General features: G+C 29.5%; 1 protein-coding gene across 1 annotated transcript; it reads left to right on the forward strand.

Annotated features, from left to right (window-relative positions):
• The first annotated feature begins 5,160 nt into the window (after positions 1-5,160).
• Positions 5,161-24,645, forward strand: LOC107610617 ((-)-germacrene D synthase-like). The gene is made up of 7 exons (XM_088495396.1): positions 5,161-5,301; positions 8,732-9,011; positions 9,122-9,497; positions 9,597-9,815; positions 9,976-10,117; positions 10,214-10,462; positions 24,328-24,645. Exons 1-7 carry the CDS (start codon positions 5,161-5,163, stop codon positions 24,643-24,645), a joined length of 1,725 nt encoding a protein of 574 aa, XP_088351522.1.
• Positions 24,646-24,843: the final 198 nt, after the last annotated feature.

The following is a 24,843-nucleotide window of genomic DNA, read 5'->3' on the forward strand; positions in this document are numbered from 1 at the left end:
CTAAAGTTTGGTGTGGTTGAACCATACTTACCCATCTTTCACCCAGTTCAAGTTCCAGAGCATTTTCACTTCTCTAGAAAAAGTTATGCCTCTCGAAATATGATTTTGTTTTAAGGAAAGGGTGCTGTCGCAGCAGTGAACATCCCTGCTTCCAGAAGACACAACTTTCTCTATAAAATTTTAATTGTCCTAAAATTTGGACATAAAATACTAGACATCCTAATATTTCATTCCTCTTTAGTTTCACCTGCAAAGAGTTTCAGAGTATTGAGATATGTGGTTTTGAAGTTGCTGTTCCAGAATTCGCACAGCATTGTTTCTGCAGAAAATGACCATTTTCTAAAAATCATATCTCCCAAACCACATATCGGAAAATTCTGAAATTTTAGAAAAATAATTTAGACATCTTAAGGTTTCATAGAAAAATAATTTCACTCATTTTGAGTGACTAGATTGCTCCCAGTTTTGTTCACAAATTGCTACCCGAAACTGCATATTCTGCAACATGTAACCTCGGGTTTTGAGAGGTCAAAAATTGATTCCTAGCTTTTCACTCACTCTAACCTTGCATTCTTACTTTTTTTTACCTATTGTAACTTGTTGGAAAGATTAAATCAGCTCCAAGTGCTCAGGATTAATAGCAGAGCGTTGGTGGTGTATCATTGCATTGTGCATCAGCTATTTACCAAGTGGTGTATCATTGCATTGTGCATCAGCTATTTGTCCAACATTGTTATTTATAATAATATTTATAACCATAATCATGTTAAATCGTCCAATGAACTCCCAGGACCACCCATAGAAAGAATAAGGACAACAACAATAAAAGCAAATCCAATTTTCCTGACCAATTATACAACTAGGATATCTTTAGCAATAATCATATTGCACATCACTTGTAAATATCTAATAATATATTAACTGAGACTGAATATTTTTGAAGTTGAATATGTAATTAAACTACAGAGATTATCTCATTAAATAATCCAAATTAATTGAACACAAGAACTCACTTCAGCATAATCAATCTGTCCACCAGCCTTAGTAATACATTGGACCACTAAGTTTCTCAACTTCTCACAATGCACCTGACCATCTGCTGCTGCTGATTTAGCTTTTAACAAAGATTTATTTATGGATAGTGCCTGCAACAGATGGAACGGGGGAAAAAAGTTTTGTTAGTTTTAGCTATAAAGACTTTATAGGCTCAGCGTTACAATTATCATTACTATCATAACAAGTGCTTCATATTAAATACCATGACTACCATGAACTAATTAAAATATACATATCTGAATAAAATAAAATCATAGATTTTGCCTGTCTTTCGTAGAAAAGTGCACATTACGCGAACTCATTGCCAAGCCATCATTCTCACGTGTGATTTCAGAACCAACAATTTTAATGTTAAAATCATGGCCCTTGACCATTTCCTCATCGCGTCCTTGTTAGAGATCACCAATGGCACTTTGGATGCCATTCAGATGGCTGTTTGGAATTGCTAATTATCTCAGTTAAGCGGAACTGCTCTGCTAGCTGGAACGCCAGTTCCCTAGTGGGCGTCACCACCAACGCAAACCAATCCTTTATCTGTTGCAAGAAAATGGAGGGGGAAAACTGCAAGAATACTGACACATTCTGTTGGTTCTAGCAGGTTTGAAATCAGAGCAAAAGAGTAGCTAGCCAAGTAAAAAGGAATATAGACATCAAGTGTGATGTGGCTGATGTGGGTGTCCTTCACCTTCCCCCCAAGTGACAAGAGTGAACATTGCATCAAGAAGCACACTTCGCTAATTATAGAAATTGATTCAGTAAATTCCCTGAGATAACAAAGTACAAAGATTTTAAGCTAATAAATCAGAAAATATCATCTTTTATATTAGTATATCTGGATATAAATTTGTATGATGCACTTGACACTCCTATGTTTAGCATTCTGATTCTTCCAAAGTAAAGGCATTTGCCATATTATAAGGATTTGTTATAGAGTAGACATTGTAATAAACAGAACTGGGAATTATTATATGGTATAAATAAGCTTATTAGTGAATCTCACGCACAATGTTCAATGCCAATTTCCAGCTTCGAATCCAGAATATAATTTTTGAACCACCCAAAAACTTCATATTCCATTTCTTTCTTTCCTTCCATTCTTTTAAAAACTTGATCTATCTATGGATCAATAGTCAGAAAAGATAAATGGAACATTTCAGTGACAGTCCTTTCAGAAGCATAAATAGGTCAGCAGAAACAACTCATATTGTAGTGAACTACATTCTTAAATCAAAAAGGAAATAAACTAAGACATCCAAGATGGGGACAATTCAGTAGCATTAAAACTAGAATGAACATTTTATGCTATGGCCCAACACTGCATTCTTGAAAGTTGGAATCATAATAATACAAACTAACCTGCTTTATGTAGTCATCCAAAAACATTATAGCATAATCATCTTGTCCAGTATTTAATTTGAAAATACGCAGAACTTTGTCTCTCCTTAGAGACTGCACAATTGCACAAATAAGATATATAACCCAATTACCACGTATCCATCAAAGCTTTAATGTTTAGTAAATTAAAACACAAAGATTATGAAATTTATCATACCTCCAATTCCCTGTCCACCTGCGTTCTGTCCTTTACACTGCTATACAACTGGAATTTTAATATAAAAGACTGAACCGAAACCTGCAAAATTCAAACGTCATTTAAAATACATGGTTTTAAATGATAACCTTTCAACATTCTAATTGAAATACAAAAAATAAATTATTAGAAATATAATTATTTGTGTGTTTTATTCTATCAATTTTAATTTTTTATGAGAAGTAATTTCATGATATAATATCGAATTTTTTATGACTTAAAAATTTGGACTTTGACCTTTATTTGTTAATTTCAAAAGAAAAAATTTCAGCATAACACTATAAAAAATCTCAAAAATATTTACACGATTTTAAAAGAGATATTTTACTTAAAAAAGTATACTAGGTAAATGATATAACTATTTATATATATATATATTTTTTATAACAACTTAAGATTTTAAAAATAATGAATTCATGATACAAATATTACGTTAAGCTTTTTACTTGTAACATTTTTACTTATGATATATTTAAATCCCGTTTACTTTATGTTCTGTCTGAATATCAATTGCGGAAACAAATTCTTTATCTATCAGAAATTTAGAATACAAATAAATTCATGCAATTTCAACATATTAAAGAGGGGATAACAAAAGTTTGGTATTCTCCATCATTTCATTAATTACTAGCTAACAACACAAGGGTAGAGTAGTATAAAAGCAAGTACAAAGAATTAAACCAAATTAAAGCTGTAATATTTTGTAAGTATATCTAAACAAAAATATAGAAACATTAAATTGAGAGAGAAATAGAAAAAAAAAAAAACAATACTTCACCTTTTTTAATTATTGAGAGTTTTATTGGATAAAAAATGAACAAATTTTATTTTTAAGATATAGATATAGCTTTTGCATGGAGAACAGTATTGTCGACAGGGACAGATCCAAGGAATCTAAGAGTGGAGGGGTCGAAAATTAAATTTTTGTATAATCAAATATAATGTTATATATTTGATAATAGATATAATTATAATTATTTTTTAATTAAAAAACATAATAAATACTTGTCAAATAAAAGAATTATCTCAGTTTTTATAATTTTTTCATAATTTTTTATGGTTTTACATCTAATAAAATATAAAATTATATATTTTTAAATATTTTGTTAATTAATTTACCTTATTAAGTATTTATGTGATAGTAAGTTATATTTTTATGTTTTATATCATTAAAAAATAGGTTTAATTATTCTGTTGATCCCTATAATTTTGCAAAATTTTTAATTAGGCCCTGTACTTTTTTTTTTAATTGAGTCTTGGCACCAAAATTTTTTTTTAATTGGGTTCCTACACTTTTTTTTATTTGGGTCCCTGCACCAATTCTTTTTTTAGTTAGGTCCCGATAAAATTAAGCTAATTAATTACTGCCAAGAGGGATCTAATTGAAAAAAAATTAGTGCAGGGATCCAATTAAAAGAAAAAAAGTATAGAGACCTAATTGAAAATTTCGCAAAACTATAGGAACCAATAGAATAATTAAACCTAAAAAATATGACATAAAATAATATAAGTTAATTGCACTAACAATTTTGTTATGTGAATTTAAAATATATTAAAGTATTTTTATATAATAATAGGGGTAAAATAATTAAAAATAAAAAAGAAACAACTAAATAAAATTAAAAAATAATATTATCATAAATAATATTAAAATATTTTTTATATAATTATAAATGTTAAAATTAATCTTAAAAAAAGAAATGTAAAAAAAAACTCTAAGTTAAATAAAAAATACAAATAATATAAATATATGTAGAGAAATTCAAACCTTAATACATAAGGAATAATAACTCTTTTTACTATCACTACAATATTAAATTTTATTCTATATAATACATCTATTATAATAGTATATGAGTTTTTAAAATTTGTTGGGCCAAAGCCACTACTTCCCTCCGTCCCTGATTGTCGACACTTTTGAATTTGATAATACCATGCCTTTCTTATATATATTTTAAAATATTATTTATTTTATTATTTTATTTGGTTCTATTTGAGCTTTTGATTAAATAATTAAATAATTGGTTCTATTTGAGCTTTTGATTTTCTTTTTTTTTTTAATTTTTATGATTGAAATTGGTTGATGAATCGAATGATTTGAAAAAAAAAATTTAAACTACACATTGGAATTTATTTAAATATTTTTTAATTTGCAAAAAGAATTTATCATAGTTTAGTGGTTTGATTTAATTAACTAATTTATAAGATTAAAAATAATTAACATTAATCAAGATAATACAATTAAATTCCTCCATTCAAAATCGAACAACTCATAAAGGATATTCAATTCTCTAATTGAGGAATGGCTAGAGAATTCACTCACTTTTTAACAAGACAAAATAAAAAGAAATCTTGTTTGATACATAGCTGTCCACTTGGCCACACATTTTTCACATCTGAAAATGGGCATCCAGCTAGGGACATGAACTCATCTCCCTTTGCATGAGTGAACCATATTCTATATAGTTATTGCTTCTTAACTCCTTACTATCGTTCATTACCCAGTACTATACATGTCTCTTTCACTTTCAGCTTCGGTTCCAGTGATGCCTTCGACTCAACGGGCTCCTTCTAACTCAAAGCGACGCTCTGTAAATTTTGCTCCTAACATTTGGCATGATACTTTCCTGAAATATGCTGATTCCGAATCTTTGGTATGTTATTTAATTTTGTATATGCATATACATATATGATCAGGGACGGTTCTATGTACAGTGGTGTGGGAGCAAGCGCACTCACTACGATTTAAAATTTTTTTGAGTAGTATATGATAATAATATTTATTTGCCCCCATAGATTATTAAATTTGACCCCACAATAATTTTTTATTCAACTTTTGGTACTTAATCGTCAATTTAAAAATTTTATATTAGAAATTCGTTAGAATGATTAATTCTCAAATTTAAACGAAATTAGTGTTCTTTTTTAAAAATCAACTCAAAAGAATATTATTTATCTTCTTTTTAAATTAGTTTTAATTTTTGCATAGCAACTGTATTAATTGAAAGAACTTTTTTAACTATAAATATCAATAAGAGTCGACTTCTAATTGCGTTGGGAAGTGAAAATTTCTAAATAATTTTTTAGTAATATATATAAAAAGAGAGAAATTTTGATGGTAGTGTTAAGAGAAAAATTATTTAATTTTTTAAAATATAAAATCTAAAACAATAGAATTTTAAATTATATATTATTATTTAAATTACTATTTTAGTATTGTAATTTATATATTAGATATTTTGAAGGCTAATCATATTTTACAATAATAAAATATAATCATAACAATAATCATTTTATATGTATATAAAAATTAATTATTTGTATAAAATATATATTAAAATATAAAATACATATTAAAAATAAGTTAAACAATATATATATTATACACATATATATAATGATTAATAGATAATTTAATATTTAATTTTATATATATATATATATATATATATTATTTTTATTATAAAAATTATTATGATGTTATATAAATTTTGCCTCTACTACCAAAATTTTTTGGATCCGTCACTCACTGTATATGATCAAATATGAGTATTGATATATCTATATTATCGTGGTATATCTTTTTGAATTTTTACATATATTCAAAATATGAATTAGTATCTGATCTAATACTTCTATGCAAGAGACTCAAAATAATGCTTGGATAAGTGTTGTATTAGAAGGGTGTAAATTGAATAAATTATAAGTAGTTTTAAGTAGTTTAACAAGAATAATAATCCCTAGTTATATAGAAGTAGTTATCTATAATTCTTTTTTTTTTTTTGTTATTAAAGTTATATATAATTCTAGATGGTATTTCTAACGGAAAAGAAAAAAGATTTACAGGCAACCATGTGTGAAATAGCCCAATAACAATTATAAATTGAATTTCGTTATACATTTAAATATTTTTATCAATTAAGTTTAATTAAGTTGACTCAAATCTAATAAAAATTATTCATACAAAGTGTGTGTGAATTATGTACTTTTTCTTGGCATGATAACTTCTCATATGCTATTTTTTTTTATTGTTACTGCTATTGTTGTATCGTTTTTTTTTCTTCTTCCTGTTATTATTGTAGTATTTTTTATTTTTTCTTTGTCTGATTTTTTTTTATTATTCTTATTTTTCTTAAGAGGGTAAAAACAAAAAAATTATGAGAAGATGAAACAAAAAAGAGAAAATAAAAAAGAAAAAGAAGATGATAACGCTGATGAAAAAGAGAAAGAGAAGAGTTCTAAATTGTATAGAATTTATTAGAAAAATAGCATTAAAACTTTTTAAGCATGATATGAAAAATTTCTAAATTTTCACACCAAAATTTCTTAATAGTAATAAAAAAATTTAACTAATTAAAAATTATCAAAATAAAAATAACACCGAAATATTTCAATTGACACTGAAATTATATTTCTCTCAGCATATCTTCTTTTTTTTGCTTCTTTTTCTTTATATTTTATCTTTTTTTTTCTTTCTCTCAACATATTTTTCATTTTTTTATCATGTTTTGTTATTGATATAATTTTTTTTCTATATCTTCTAATGTTTTACTTCAAAAATAAAAAATTTTATCTAAACAAAATTATTTTAAAGTTGAATATATATTCCTAAATCCTAAACAATAAATTATCTTGCAATGTAGCATGAAGATCAATTCAAGTTATGTGTTTATCATAGTAAAATTTATGTGTTTTATATAACAAAAATTTTAGTACCATTTCTATTTTATTTTTGTATTTTATATAAAAATTTCAATATTTTTTTATTATTATTATCATTATCATTTTTTTTATTTTTCTTTTTCATAAAGTTTTTAAAATACACAAATAAAGAAGATAAATAAGAATAAAAAAATAAAAGTATGAGACAAAAAAGAAGAAAATGATGTGGATGATGACATTCATAATGATGAAAAAAGAGGAGAACAACATGAAAAAAGAAAGAGAAAATCGAATGAGAAAAAAAAGAAAGAATGAGAAGGAGGATGAAAAAAAATGATGAAGCAAATAAAGAAAAACATGTATATATTATGATTTAATTAGATTTGATTATGTTAAATCCTTGATTATTTAGAATTACTATTGTAAATTAAGTTATAATGATAGTAGTATTCAAATTCAATTCAATTCATTCCACCTAGAAATACCAATACAACAAATGCAGCAATTTAAATTGAATAATCTCAATTTTATAAATAATATAAAATGAAACAAATTTGGATCTAATTTTTAAAATCAATTTAATCAAATTCAAATCATAAAATATCACGTAATATACTATTTTCAAGAATAATGTCTTTTTCTTTTACTTATGTATGTTCAATTCATTACAAAATTTGTGTTAAACATGTATTAACTTTTATAATATAAAGAGTTAGTTTTAGCACCTATTATATTTATAAATTTAATAAGAAAATCAAATTTTTAGCTAATATTTATCAGTAAAAATTTTGGACATTGCTCTTTTATAATAAATCCTAAATTTTAATATACATATTAATAATGGTAATATTTTTTATTTAATGTTAAAATAATATATATTAATATCGAAAAATTAATAGTAAAATATAAAAATTATTAACAAAAATTTTGGTAAAATTATAATTTAATAATTAAAAAATTATTGAAGGATATTTTAGAAAAAAATAATTTAATTATTAAAATTATTTTGATAAAAATAGAATTTAATCAATAAAAAATAATTTATTAAATGGTATTTTGGTAAGTAAAGTTTAATGATAAAAAAAATAAATTTTTTGTTAAAGAATATTTTTGTAAAAATTTTTTTTTTTTTGAAAAATAGATAAAATTAACATTAGTTAACACAAAAAATTTAAAATAGATTAAAGAGGAAGTTTTTTAAAAGTTATAAGGGAGGGGAATGTATATTTTATAAATAGAGCGGAGGAAAGTATTATTTTAGCATCTCCCAGAAAAGGAGAGTGTAATTTTCTCAAAAAAAAAAATATCATGATAAATGTAGATCAAAATAAATAGTTGATCATATTTAGAGAGAAATGACGTATTCTCATTTGCTAATTTTTCACTCCTTTAAATTAACTATTAAACCGAAAACATTTGCAGGAAGTGAATGAAATCATGAAGCAAGAAGTTCAAATGCATAAAGAGAAAGTGAAGATGAATTTGTCTTCTAACGACAATAATATCTTACAAAAGCTAAGCTTAATTGATTCAATTCAACGATTGAGTATATCTTATCATTTTGAAAATGAAATTGATAGGATATTAGTACAAATTCACAATGATTTTACTAACAAAGATCTTGCTATAGAGGAACGTGACCTTCACTTTATTACATTATTTTTTCGTTTACTCCGACAAAGAAGATATAACATTTCATTAGGTACACTGCATGTAAAACTAATTTTAATTTTTTATCTTATATATATAATTACAATATAAAAACTAATAATTATGGATTTACAATAGTTAGTATAAATGTGAATTATACAGATATTTTCAACAAATTCAAGAATAAAAAAGGAGAATTCGATGAAATAATTGTTGTTCAAGATGTTAAAGGAATGTGGAGCTTGTATGAGGCTGCACAATTAAGAGTTTATGGGAAAGATATATTAGAGAAAGCACATGAATTCACATACAATAAACTTAAGTCTATCACCAATCAATTGAGTTCATCTCTTGCTGATCAAGTCAATCAAAGCTTAGTACAACCTTTTCACAAGGCAATTCCAAGAATGAAGGCAAGGTCATATATGTCTTTTTACGAAGAAAGTTCTACTCATGATAAAGTTCTTCTAAAGTTTGCAAAACTAGATTTCAATATGCTACAAAAATGGTACCAGAAAGAAGTTGGTAGTGCCACCAAGTAAGTATTTTAAATCTAACTAAGCACTTTTTATTAGAATTTTTTTTATTTGAAAAAAAGCTCCTATAAAGATATAATTTTTTGTACGATTAATTATAGGTGGTGGGAAAAGTTAGAATTTTCGAAAAAGGTCCCTTATGTAAGAGAGAGGATAGCTGAGTTATACTTCTGGCCATTTGCTATGAACTCTGAGCCTAAATATACTACTTTTAGAAGGGTGGTGGCCAAAGTGGTTCAATGGATGACTATATTTGATGATACTTATGATGTCTATGGAACAATCGAAGAACTTGAGCTCCTCACACAGGCAATCCGAAGGTAAGAATTGACCAATTTTATATTATTATGCAACATATCTCAATTAAAAAGAATCTATACATGATCAATGAGTTTATATTTATTTCGGTCATTATCTTAATAATTTAATTTCACGATCACGTTTCTTTCTTAATTAGTTTTTAACCTTTTTGTGTTTCAGATGGGATATTAGTTACATTGAATCTCTTCCAGAATGCTTTAAGGTGATTTTTAATTCAATTGTGGAACTTGTTGATGAAATAATAGAGTTAAATGCTGGAAGCGGAGAATCAGACTTGATATTGCAATGTCTCAAACAGGCCGTAGGCTTTATTTCTTACTTTTTTTAATTTTAAATTAATTATTATATTCATTAATCATCATTTTAATGAAGTATTCATCAATTAATTTATCTTCAGTTGTCTCATTATGCACAAGGTTACATGGATGAAGCAAGATGGTGCTATGAGGGATATATTCCGTCATATGATGAGTACAAGGTTGTTGCATCTGCTACTTTTGGATATGAACTGCTTACAGTAATGTTTATTGCTTTGGGAGAATTCGCAACCAAAGAAACTCTTTATTGGGTTTCTAATAATATTCCACCCATCCTACTAGCTTCGACACTTATTGCCAGACTCACAAATAATTTAGGTTCACACAAGGTATATTGTTAGAGATATAATTATTTATATATATTTTTTATTATTTTAAATTTTAAAAAGAAGTAACTTGTTGGCATAGTATTAAAATTTTTATGACAAAAAAATTTAGAATTCAATCTTTATTGTCTTCTAAAAAAATATCATAAAATAAATAAAAAAATTATAAAAAAAATTCAAGTAAAACCCAAAAAAATTCTTATTTAAGAAGACTGTGTTAAAAAAATAATTTCATGTATATATATATATATATATATATATATATATATATATATATATATATAATGTTGACATACATACATATCAAATGAGAGAGCTTTTCATAAAATTATTTATTTTCAAAACTATTAGGTAAAATAATATAAATTATTATATATTTAAAATATTTTTTAATGTAAGAGCTTCTTTTTATCATATCATAAAATAACTTTTCATAAATAGTTATATTGCTAATAGAGTTTAATTTTAATTGGTTGTAAATAATCACTAATTTATTTGAGGTATTGATCATTTTATAAGGGTGTAATAAAAGAACTACTAGTTGTAAAGAAAAAAACTTAATAATTTTGACTTTTTTTATTTATTAACTTTTGCATAATAGTATGATAATATGATTAAGTTAATGGTAAATATTTACATGCAGTTGTCTTTATATAAAATTTTTAGTTGAGAATTATTATATAATTTGACGTATTTGACTAAATTGTTATTTAACGATTTTTAACTAACAACTTTATATAAAAATAACTGCACGTGAGTTTTTACGTTAAGTTGATAGATATAAATTAAATCCATTTGCTACTAATAAGATATTATTACTATTTTATGTCTTAAGTATTATTTTCTAATTCATGGGCCTATAGTATCTTATTTCCCTAAATAATTGAATCAATATTAATTTAACAAAGTCATGATTAATTAATTTACACACACAAGTTTTTAGTGGAATATTTTAATACTTTTAGACAATGATATATATGTATAATTCAACTTTTAATTTGAATTTGATCAATTATTTAATTTGTAACATAGTCTTATAAGTGATTTTTGTTAGACCAATAAATAATTAAGCAATTTCACTGAATTTGGTTAGAAAAAATGCATGTACACGTATCATTAGATCTCTGTTTCTAAATCATAGGCCTATTTTGAACCAATTATTTGTAGTTTGAGCAGCAAAGAGAACATGCTGCTTCGGCCGTAGAATGTTGCATGAAGCAATATAGCTTTTCAGAAGAGGAGGCCCATGAATTCATCAAAAGGATATCAATAATTACTGGAAGGATATGAATGAAGAGTACCTCAAGTTAATTGAATATATCCCAAGGCCAGTCCTTGATTGCATTGTTAACATGGCACGCATATGTGAGTTTCTATATGCAAATTTTGGGGATGAAATTACAGATTGTGCACTCTGTAAAGACCACATTGCGCCACTGCTTTTGGATCTCGTGGTCGTGTAGCAGTTTTATGGTCCTAATAAGCTTTTGCGTGTTTGGCCTTAATTAATCTTTAATTATATGCATGTATGGTGTTCTCGTCCTGTTGTTATTGTTTGTTTGTATTGTCTTGTAAGGATACCAAGTTCTTTGTCAACGGTTAGTTTTTCTATGAAGTTAAATTCCAAAATGATTTTTGTTGTGCACACTAAATAATTTTCGAAATCCCAATTACATCAATAATTATGTGTTTGAGATTGTTAAAAATGTGTATTACTTTAGTTTCAGATTCGTTTTTTTGTTAATAGCTTACTGGTGTAATTTAATGACATAGATCCTTAGTGATATATGTCACATTATGACTTGATCATATATAATAAGAATTTAATTTTAAGGTATTATCAGTATAAAATTATTTTATATGTGCATCACCAATTACATAATGTCATATTAATAAAAATAATTATTTTTTACTTGAATCACTTAAATGATCATCTAAAAAAATAATTGTAATTATACGATTGTGTAAAATATTTTATATATATAATCAGTACATAAAAATTAAACTCATATAATAATGTGATAAATTTATGAGCAACACATGACATGGTAACATGATTGATAATACTATGAGAAAGTTTTCACATATGACACCCACTTTACTGACATAGTGATATAACACGTACAAACAATTACCAAGTTTGTGTTTTGTCTTGTAGTCAGTAGTGTATTTACCAAACACTCCTAAACTACATATTGAAAGACGACGAAAAGAGTCAGTCATATGTGAAATTCTTGAAGTGTTGTTGGACGTAATTAGCCAAGTTGACAGTTGTTGGAGTCGAAGCTGCTAGGCTACGGACTACGGTGTAGATTAGTTATGTTGGGCATGTAATGGGCCATTTTTTTGTATGAATAGTGAGAGGGATATATTTTTGGGAGCAACATCATTTTTTTCCCCTTAATATCTCCAGCTAACCAATTTTTCCCCAATTGTTTAGGATATTGGCTTACACACCACGCAGCGAGAGATTCAAAAATTTTTAACTGAAGAAGAAGGTATTACTAGTAAAAGCAAGTAAGAGAGAATCACTAAACATAATCATGGATCTCACAAACTCTTCAAATTCTTCTCAACCTATACATCACTCTACCCCTCTGAGCATAGACCGATTACCCTCCAGTTTAAAGAAAACTCTTGGAAATAAGATTGATCAGTTGGTAGAATTCACTCATGTTCCAGAAGACTCTCGTACCCCGGCCACTGAATACCCTCTCATAAGTCCTTACTCTTTCTACCACAGACAAAAGAAATCAACCCTCACTTCTATTCGCTATCTCATCCATAGAAACCCTTCTCCTCCTCCCAAAGAAGTCATCCAGTCCTCTAATCTCCAACAGTGTGGTTTAAAAGCCACTACTGCTGAACAATACATAACCTTAGAAATCCCACAAGAACTCATCCAAAACTACCAAAACCAAGGCTACACTCATATGCATCTAGGGGCAGTCAGGCTCATTCTTACCCTTCATGGAAGGAGATCTCTTCCGGTAACAGCCAAAGTTGCTCTTTTAGATACTACTTTCAAAGAATACCAACATGCCTTGATCGGAGCATTAGTAACAACACTCTCAAATGGAAGTGTCATTCTTACTATAGCTCCTAATTTCACCATGAGATTATCAGATCCTACGATAAGTCAAAGGCTGAAAATCCAAATACAATTGGTAGGAGTAATTCAGGACTCTAATGCTGAACAGGCCACTTTACATCACCAAGTCCTCTACAGAGTCCAAGATCATGCTCTTGATCTTAATCTCCCAAACACTACTGGAGAAGCCCTATTCATGTTCACAGACAGTGCTGGAGGACCTGCAATAGTAAATATTCCAAGGATGATCACTACTGAAGAACTTGCTTCTATCATTCCGTTGGAATGGATTACTGATTATGAGAAAGCTTTCCCAAAAGAACAGGTTGATGTTCATACTACAGCACCTCCAACTATTACCCATAATAGTGATGGAACGGTGACGACTGTCTTTCAGAAACCTGGAATGACCAAACAAAGTTCACTGCGAAGATCATCCTTCAGAAGGATCAATATGATTTCTCCTGTTCAGGTGCAAACAACTCATGATCAAAATGATCCACCAGTGCATTTCTATGAGAATGGAAAACATGTTTACGTCTCTCACGTAAATGGCCACTTCATTTGGGATGTTGACCCCTCTATGTGTGATTCTGACTGTGACTGTGCTAATCAATGGAGTGACACTGATGATGAAGATTATGCTAGAAGACGGAGGAACAAGAAAAAGAAGAAGAAGTCGTTACAAGCCCCATGTTCCTATAAAAGACCTGAGCCTCCTGATGATGCTGAATCAGCTCCAATGCTCAGAAAGAAACCAATAATCAAGAGGACGAAACTGTCTAGGAAAAGCTTCACAGATTATCCTTTTCAGCCAGACGATACAATCCCATGTATCGCCACCCTCAGATCTTATGAGGAAGAATTCCCACCTTTAGTGATCCAAACTGATGAGAAGAAAATCACAAGGAGACCTTATGTGATACCTCAAGGAATCACTCCACATGGACATCAAGCTACAACTCCTCAAGAAGAAGTGCTCAATTGGCATACAGATAATGCAGTCAGCCAAAATAAAGTACTGCTCCGAATAGATCACACTCTTGATACTCTTGTAGAGAAAACTGAAGGTCTCTCAGTACAATTAAGTTCTATGGCAGAACAAGTGTCTGAACTCAAAGATCGACTTTCTGCACAAGCTTTTCAACTTGATCAAGAACTCAAGGCCTACATTGACAATCGCTACTTTGGCCCAGAATTCCAAAAGAAGAACAGAGAATTGGATCAAGTCAAAGCTCAACTTCGACAAATTGAGATGGACAAAAACAAAACAACTGCACCCCAGACGCTGTCCATAGACCCATTATCCATGTATGCCAAACCATACCCCTCATATTCACCTGTCTTATTCCCTTCCACATATTCACCACCAGAAATCCCAGATTATGACTCCATCTTCAAATCCACCTACCATTTGGCCAGGCAAGCAAACACTAAAAGATCTATTTCTCCTCAAGGACGACATCATTCGTCCTTGCCTATGCCACCACAATCTCAGCCATCCCTTCCATCTAGACATCATCCTTGGAAACCAGGAGATTTTTTTAGAGACGAAACATCTTCCAATGTCCCTATGAAAGATAAGGGCATCAAAGAAGGGTCTCCTGCTCCAGGACGATCAATATATACCCTTACTCTGGATACTCAATCACCCAGTGAAGAAATTACTGAAGAATCAGAAGATGAGACTACTGAGACCAGTGAACAAGAAGATGAGGAGTCTGAAGGAGATTATGAAGCAGATCTTTCAGCAATAGCCATGGTCAACCCTGTAGAGGAAGAGGAGGAAGAGATAACTTTTGAAAGGGATGAACCAGAAACTTCAGCTAATCACGATCATATAAGCCCAATTGAAGTTAAAACTCCCAACAAATGGTTCACTTTTGATGATGTCCCACCAGCAAGGTACAGAGAAAGGTTGAATGAATTTAGTGCTTGGATTCAGACCAACATGGCCAACCCAAACCTCACAAGCAGACAAGTCCTTGCAGATTTTATAAATCGGATGACTGGCAATCTCCGAGAATGGGCAACTAACCTTTCTGAGTATGAAAGACTCCAGCTCATCAATGGTACCTCTTCACAATTTCTGGGGATAATACATCAAGAATTTCTAGGAGACATTGCAATTATCCAAAAAAGAAATTCTCAAGAATACTTTGAGATGAAGTGTTGTTCCCTCAACAGAAAAGACTTGGAAAAACACTACAAAAAGATGGCTGCTAAATATTATCCTCTTGGAGGAAATAATAATCCGCCACTTAAGCAAGTCTTTATAGCATCCTTGCCAGATGAGCTTCAGCCTGAAATACAGCGAATGATGATGACTCTTCGCAAAGAAGTGGCTACCACAACCATTGGAGAAATATACCAGTTAGCCCTAGCTGCCTTGGACAAGTTGTGTGAACAACAACAAATGTTCAAACAGCTTAACAAAAACTCAAGCAAACTCAAAGGAGCATGCAGCAAATCCCATCTGAAAATTAAGTGCAAAGAGTCAAGTATGTGTGAATGCAAGCCAAAGAAAAAGATGCATTGGCGATCATCAACCAATACATTTCATCAGAAAGCATTCAGAAGGAGAAGAAGCAAGCAAAAATATCGTTACTTCAAAAGGAGGAAACCCCATACCAAGTCAAACAAATGCTTCATTTGTGGAAAACAAGGACACTTTGCTAAGTCATGTCCTCACAAGACAAAGAAGGAAATAAAAATGCTCCAGTCTTTAATGGATGCTGCCTCCATTGGTGATGAGGAAGATCTAGAGTCAGTACTTGAGGAACAGAGAAGCAAAGATGCTGAAACTGAATACGTTTTCCAGGACTCTGACTCAGAAGAGAATAGTTCGGAAGAAGACCTCCCACCAAAAAGGTCTATCTTTACCATATCATCTATTGCTTCCATCACCACAAGAATTCCTAAAGGAACGAGTATGCCAGAAGAAGAACTTGGGTATCTCGGATCTTTAGGAGTAAAACAGATTGATGGTACTCCTAGACCTCATTTTGATCTAAAAGTCAAAACATCTGTCTATGATAAACCAATAAAGGCCGTTGCATTAATGGACACTGGATCTTGTGCTACTGTCGTAAAACCACATGTCTTACCAAAAGAAATGTGGGCACCTTTTTCCAAGAAATTCGCAGCAGCTAACAGTGAAGTCTTCACCATCAATCTCATCTCCAAAAAACCAGTTGGACTGGAGATATTTGCAGGCCAGACCACTTGGCTTAGAGTGCTGGGAAGCTACCTCCCTGACAAAGATGTTCTGTTCGGATTCGATGCCTTCTTCCGAACTCATGGGCTACATATCAAACCCACTGGTCTGAGTTACAAAGGGCAGTTTTTACCTTTTACAGGGATACAAAGTATCCTCGAAATCCAAGAAGCTCCAGAAGAATATAAGGAAATCCAACAGCTACTCCTCAGTACTTGCTGTGATAGTCATGATCAATTCAACCACCCTGCTCCTTTATGGAAAAATCCAGAATTTTATGTCCGACTCCCCTTCAAAAAGAATGAAGACATCAACCCTACAAAGGCCACGCATTCAGGAATGAACCCTGAAGATCCTAAGTTGGCAAGAGCTGAATGTGCAGCCCTTCTTGTTCAAGGACTCATTGAACCAACCAACTCCAACTGGGCATGTCAAGAATTCTATGTTGAAAAAAGAGCTGAGCAAAATAGAGGGAAAAAGAGGCTTGTCATTGATTATAAGCCACTTAATGTCTTCTTACAAGATGACAAGTTTCCTCTACCAAGAATCTCAGTTATTACACAAAGATTAAGTGGAGCAAAAATATTCAGCAAGTTTGACTTGAAAGCTGGATTTTGGCAAATTGGGCTCCATCCTGAAGATAGGTATAAAACAGCGTTCTGTATACCTGAAGCCCAATACCAATGGACAGTAATGCCATTTGGACTCAAAGTAGCCCCCTCTCTCTTCCAAAAAGCAATGACCAAAATCTTTGAGCCCATACTACACTCCACACTCATCTACATTGATGACATCTTACTGTTCTCAAAGGACAGCGAAGCCCACAAGGCACTCCTGGCCCAATTCACTCAGATCATCAAAGGCCAGGGAATCATGCTATCAGCAAAAAAGAGCTCTATTGCTAAGACAAAAATTGAATTCCTTGGGATGATTTTCGAAAATGGATTTTTTCAACCAGGGGATCACCTTGCCAAAGAATTGATCCATTTTCCTGATGAAAACTTGACAGTCAAACAAATCCAACAATTCTTGGGAATCGTCAACTACATCAGAGACTTTATCCCAGATGTGACCAAACACACCAGCCAGCTGTCAAAACTCCTAAAAAAGAAGCCCCTACCATGGGGACCTGAACAAACCACAGCTGTCAAAACCCTGAAGAAGATAGCACAAGACCCCCCACCTTTAAAGATTCCCAGCACAGGAAAAAGAATATTGCAGACAGATGCTAGTGATGAATTCTGGGGAGCTGTGCTACTTGAAGAGATTGATGGGACAAGACACTATTGCGCGCATGCTAGTGGACAGTTCAAAGAATCTGAAAAACATTACCATGCCACTTACAAAGAGATTCTTGCTGTCAAAAGAGGGATAGAAAAATTCAATTTCCACCTCAGTTCTTATCATTTCACTGTGGAAATGGATAACACCTCTTTCCCATCAATGCTAGAGATCAAGAAAAAGATCCTGCCAGACTCTCAATTGCTAAGATGGAAGGACTGGTTCTCTCGCTATAAATTCGAAGTAAGGCACATCAAAGGACACCAAAACACACTTGCAGATTTCCTATCCAGGCCAACCAAAGAAACACCCCCCAAACCAGTAGAATCACTCCCTAAACCAATCCATTACATTTGCACCATGAGCACCTACAACCCTTCATACACCATTCCATTTCCTGATTGTCCACTCCGCAATAACCCATACAGAAGAAAAATTGGTCCTTTTCCTTTCAAAGCAAGACCCCAGACACTGTTTCAAATAGTCTGTCTAGCCAGGCAAACTTTGTTCTACTGGCTACACCAGCTCCTTACCATAACCCAAATACATCCAAATCCAAAGTACTTTGACATGGATACCCCTTTTTGCACTATACCAATAATCCAAGGACCTATACCAGAAGAAATGATGTGGTATATCTGGGCTCTGTCTTCCCTATATCCATGTGCTATCATAATACCACTCTTCCCAGTATATCACATTCTGTGTAACAGTACTCAAGCCCAGTCTCATCTAGTCAGGTTATTTGCTATGTATGCACCACTTGGAGCATGGAGAGGAATGTTATATAACATGATCGAGCAGCACCAATTATGGGATAAATCCTCCAAGACAAAGCGAAAATTCTGTTGTTTTGTCACTTTACAGAGAGATTATTTTTCTGGATGTAAAGCACATAATGAGAAGACACATACCAAGAACAGGATCGAAATTGTTGGATACTCTACCATATGGCCCACAGATGAAAAGACAGTCCTGAATGCCTTGGCCAAATACCTTTGTCAACTTTGGCAACCTGGACTATATGGAGAAAAAGATGTAGTTGAAGGACTCCCATTTCAATCGGATGTCCCACCGATAACTCTCCAAGAGTTTCAGTCCAGATTTATAACTTCAGGAATAATCAACCAGTTTGGACAATACTCCTTTTATGCTCCAACGGACCAGCCCAGTACGTCCACACAAGTTCCAGGCAGATATTCTGAAGAAGATCTGAATTCTGAAGATCCAGGTGGAAGAGTGTATGCTTTACCACCAAGCCCAACTAGAATTGATGCAGGAATACCCGATGATGCTGAAGGCCCAAAATCAGACCCATATGACCCATATCTGCAAGATGCCCAAGATCCAAATGAAGAAAACACTGAAGACCCGTTTCTCTACCTCCAAGACCCAGATACGGATTTCAGAGCTGTCAATCTAGCTTCTGATTCATCCTTCTCAGACGGTGATGGGACCCTACCAGAAGACTATTTCAAACCGTCTCTTTATTAGAACACTGCTGTTTCCACTATGTATAATTATGAGTGTGCTAGAATAAAGTGACCACAGTCACATGCTTAGAAAATGCCAAAAAAGATAAGGCTTATCCTTATCCTCCAGGTGGCATTGTATGATAGGCTTGTTTAGATTTCGCTTCTATCTAGAGGCCTCTATATAAAGAGGTGCTCACCCCAGTTGTAATCAGATCTCAAGAAACATTGTAATATATCCACTTTTCCTATCTCTCAAAATGTTCTGAATTCTCTTTCTCTCTCTGAAAGCTTAGCTAGTTTTATTTCCTTCTTTCTCAATCCAGTGCCATAACAAGTATGCTCTGAGCTTGCCTCTTTAAGAGGATCCTGCTCATCAGAAAATGGCATGGACCAGATCCACGGAAATTTCTCATAGTGGAAAAGGGATTCAATGTTATAATGCTAAATTTTGCTCGGACCCTTTGATCTCACTCGTTATAATAATTGGAAAGAGTGATTGGGATAAGCAAACGATGCATTATATCTTTGTCATCCTGAAGTACTGGAGATCCAACCATGTGGTATTATTTGCAATTTTTTATTTTTATTTTATATTTAAAAAATATAAAACAATTTTTTATTGTCAATATAATCAAATATCTTCATTTTAAGAAATAAAATTTTTTAATGTGAAAAAATAATATTTCAGTCACTATTATATTTATAATTTTTATAACATGTGAATTTGCTATTTTAATTTAAATTTGATTAGAGTACTATTTTTTCATTTTATCAATCTCTTTTTTTTTAAAGATGCATAATCTTTCTCTTTTTATATATACTAAATCATTAAAATAAAATTTATCTTTCATATAATTTATAAAATCAAAGTAAAGAGTTTTTTCGGGCAATTTACCCAAATAAATATATTGAGTGAATCCTTTACCTAAATACACAAAATGAAAACTTGTTACGTGCATGTGCATTTTTACTATTATATAAACCGTGGTAGCCAACCACGGTTTCTAATTTCTACGTAAACCGTAAGAGAATTCGTTGAACATAAACCCTCCTAGTTTTCCACGGTTTATGAAGAGAATGGGTTCAACGTAAACCCCCCTAGGTTCCCAAGGTTTACATGTTAGGTAGTATAAATACATAAACAAACATATAAAAGTGATTCAATTAAACATATAAAATAAATCGACTTACTCAGATGAATTTAGTACACTAAACAAATATATTAAATTTTTTATTGAACAATAATATTAATACTTATTGAATATTCTATTATTTTTTATCATATAAAAATTAAATTAAATAAATAGTAAAATATAAAATAATATTAAATTAAATAAATAAAAAATATCTAATTTTTTATATTTGAACTTAAAGATAGAGAGAGTGTTGTTTATTGAACTTATTAAATACTTTAAGTCATAGTAAAGTATTTAAATTTTAAAAGTGTACTAAAAAATTTAATATGTTTGTTTAGTGTACTAAATTTATTAAATTTATTAAATTTAGTACACTTTTAAAATTTATAATATTTATTAAATTTTTTTATCAATTTATACAAATACAATAATATTAATACTTATTGAATATTCTATTATTTTTTATCATATAAAAAATTAAATTAAATAAATAGTAAAATATAAAATAATATTAAATTAAATAAATAAAAAATATCTAATTTTTTATATTTGAACTTAAAGATAGAGAGAGTGTTGTTTATTGAACTTATTAGATACTTTAAGTCATAATAAAGTATTTAAATCAATTGAATTATTTTTTATCTTTTGAAAAAGTATTACTAAATTTTTTATAAAAAGTTTGGGGGCCATGGCCCCCCTTGTCTGAACTAAGCTCCACCACTGGTTTATTGGGTCGTTGTTGTTGTTTAAGTTGTATTAGGCACTCTTAATTTGAGTAATGTAAGGTTGGTTAAGTCAATGAATGTTGACATGTTTGTTTAGTGTACTAAATTCATCTAAGTAAGTCCATTTATTTTATATGTTTAATTGAATCACTTTTATATGTTTGTTTATGTATTTACACTACCTAACATGTAAACCTTGGGAAGCTAGGGAGTTTACGTTGAAGCCATTCTCTTCATAAACCGTGTGAAGCTAGGAGGGTTTATGTTCAACGAATTCTCTTCATAAACCGTGGGAGGCTACTACGGTTTATATAATAGTAAAAATGCACATGTGCGTAACAAGTTTTCATTTTGTGTATTTAGGTAAAGGATTCACTCAATTTATTTATTTGAGTAAATTGCCCGAAAAAACTCTTTACTTTGATTTTATAAATTATATGAAAGATAAATTTTATTTTAATGATTTAGTATATATAAAAAGAGAAAGATTATGCATCTTCAAAAAAAAAGAGATTGATAAAATGAAAAAATAGTACTCTAATCAAATTTAAATTAAAATAGCAAATTCACATGTTATAAAAATTATAAATATAATAGTGACTGAAATATTATTTTTTCACATTAAAAAATTTTATTTCTTAAAATGAAGATATTTGACAATAAAAAATTGTTTTATATTTTTTAAATATAAAATAAAAATAAAAAATTGCAAGTTTACATTTTGGCTACCACGGTTTATATAATAGTAAAAATGCACATGTGCGTAACAAGTTTTCATTTTGTGTATTTAGGTAAAGGATTCACTCAATTTATTTATTTGAGTAAATTGCCCAATTTTTTCAATTATATATGATTGTCAAAATAAAAGTTAACTTCAAAAGCAGAAATACCAATAAATAAACATATCATTTCTAGTTTTAAACAATTTTAAAAAATAAATACAAATTCTATTTAAGTTTGATAATTAATATTTAGATTATATATACATCTAATAAAGAGTTATCAACTTAATTATTAAGTTTCAAAAGTTAAATTAAAAAAATTCTAATAAATAAAATTAAAATAATCATATCATTTTCTCGTTATAAATACTAAATATATTTTTTTTTATTTTATTTTTTAATTATCTGATCAGAAACCTACGTTTAATCTTCCATAAATCCTATCCTTCAAAAATCTATTGTAACAGGAATCTCAATTAAAATATTCCTAAGACAACTTATTAGAATAAATTAATTGAATAAACCTATATCAATATGATAAATTTAACCCCTTTTTTGTATTATTCTCAATTTTTTTATACTTTTAGATGATATAAGATAACTTTAACTAATTTTTTAGGCCACAAAAAAAATTACTCCAATATTAAAGAAGGCTGAATTTTATGTACCTTTTTTAAAATAAAGGGTAAATTATCCTTGTGATATATACAATAATTATTGATAAATTATTCTTTTATTAGAATTCTAACATTCACGTTATCTTCTCTTTTCTTTATGTTTCTCTTAAAATTTAATATCAGTGTCATTTTCATCATTTTCACTAAATACACCTCTTTCCTAATTTAAAAATAAAAACTAATGCATTGGTGGGAGCATATTAAATTATTATATTATCACCAAAAATATTAAATTATCGTTCAGATAACAATAAGACAAAATAAAATAAGTATTTTAATATTTGCATTTGCCTTAAATATTAATTAATTATTTTATTATTCATGCCATTAATTACCTACAAGAATTTTATTTATGGTGCAAATTTATATCTGTCATACAAATCTCTTGCTTCTCTCCGAACGTAATATCTTTTAATACAAAAAAAAATCTTAGAAAGAAGAGAGCTGAAAAATTGATAGTTGTACTTGTTGAAATTGAAGATTAAAAACGTAAGAACAAGTTCAAAATCCTATCTTAATTGATTGGAAATGGTGATTCGATTTGAAAGGAATTAAAATTTTAAAATTGGAGAAGAAGTGTATTTGATAGAAATGATGAAAATGACACTGTTATTAAATATCAAGCTAAGAAAAATATAGCGTCAATTAAAAAGAAAAGAAAAAATAACGTAAATTTTAAAATTCTAATAGAAAGATAATTAATGATCATTGTATATATGATAAAAGATAACTTACCTTTTATTTTAGAGAGAATACCATAGAATTCATCTTAAAGAAGAACCCATTACTTTGACCCAATCCACATAACTTAAGCCATTCATATTTAAGCCACGCTGACAACCATACTACCAGAGTCAAAAACAACATTTCGAACCTTTCTTTTTGGGTTAACGAAGCAGCAGGAGTAGTCCTCACCGTGTTCTATATGTTAGCATCCTCACAAAGAATTTCTATCTACATCACAACGACCTTTTATATATTTAATTTATTATTTGGACGCTTTTATAATATTATTTGCCCGTATGCCACTTGTGTCGTAAGCCTAATAATCAATTTCTATGCCAGTTTGTTTTCTTATTTTATTTTATAAATTTAAAATTTTTAATATCTTTAAACATATTAATTTTTTTTATTTTTTTACAATATTATTTAAATATAAATACTTTTATAAATAATATTAATAAATTTTGTTATATATAATTATGTATGTTATTTTAATAAAAAAATTACATGATTAATTTAAAAACATGTATTTTTTAATGATAATGTCTCACAAAAACATAATAGAAATTAAAACCTGAAAAGGAAAAGAAAGGCTAACCGCAATACCAACCTATTCTTATCAACTATCACAAACTTTTAATAACTACCTGTACTCTTAACAGTAATTAACAGTTAAATGGATTTTTTCATATAAGATAAGTTGTTTGAAAATTGAGTTTAAATAATATAAGAATAAATAAATGATTCAATAAGTATATATATTGACCATTATTATACAACATATCTAACTGATGAGCTCTTGAATTTTGATTTGTTTTTAGTTTGAGCAACAAAGGGTTCATGTTGCTTCCGCAGTTGAATGTGGCATGAAGCAATATGACATTTTACAAGAAGAGGTCTGCAAACTCATTCATAAGGAAATTGAACACTTTTGGAAGGATATAAACGAAGTATGCCTCATGATAAAGAATATTCCAAATCCTGTGCTTGATTCTATTCTTAATTTGGCATGCATAATTGAGTTTATATATGTAAATTTTGAGGATAAATACACACATAGAAAATTATTGAAAGATTACGTAGTTGCACTTATTTGTATTCTAGTTGTGTATGTAAAAGTTGATTGCATCGTGTTGTAACTGTTGTTAATTCCGTATTAATTATGCATCATTATTTTTTTGGTTTAGTGGCATTATTTTTAGATAACTATTTTTGATATGCATATAGTTTTAGGAAACTATGATTATGATGACCAAAATAGTTATAAAACTTTGAAAATACTAAAACAATATAACTAAAATTAAGATCATATTTTTTTTAATTTTAAAAATCCTAAA

The sequence above is a fragment of the Arachis ipaensis genome, chromosome B8, assembly GCF_059453495.1.
Source record: "Arachis ipaensis isolate K30076 ecotype BB chromosome B8, ASM5945349v1, whole genome shotgun sequence".
NCBI classification, from domain to species: Eukaryota; Viridiplantae; Streptophyta; class Magnoliopsida; order Fabales; family Fabaceae; genus Arachis; species Arachis ipaensis.

Coding starts and splice junctions, on each gene's coding strand:
- LOC107610617 (XM_088495396.1), top strand. CDS start 5,161: ATGTCTCTTTCACTTTCAGCTTCGGTTCCAGTGATGCCTTCGACTCAA. Junction 5,302..8,731: donor ATGCTGATTCCGAATCTTTG/GTATGTTATTTA, acceptor AAACATTTGCAG/GAAGTGAATGAAATCATGAA. Junction 9,816..9,975: donor CTCACACAGGCAATCCGAAG/GTAAGAATTGAC, acceptor TTTGTGTTTCAG/ATGGGATATTAGTTACATTG.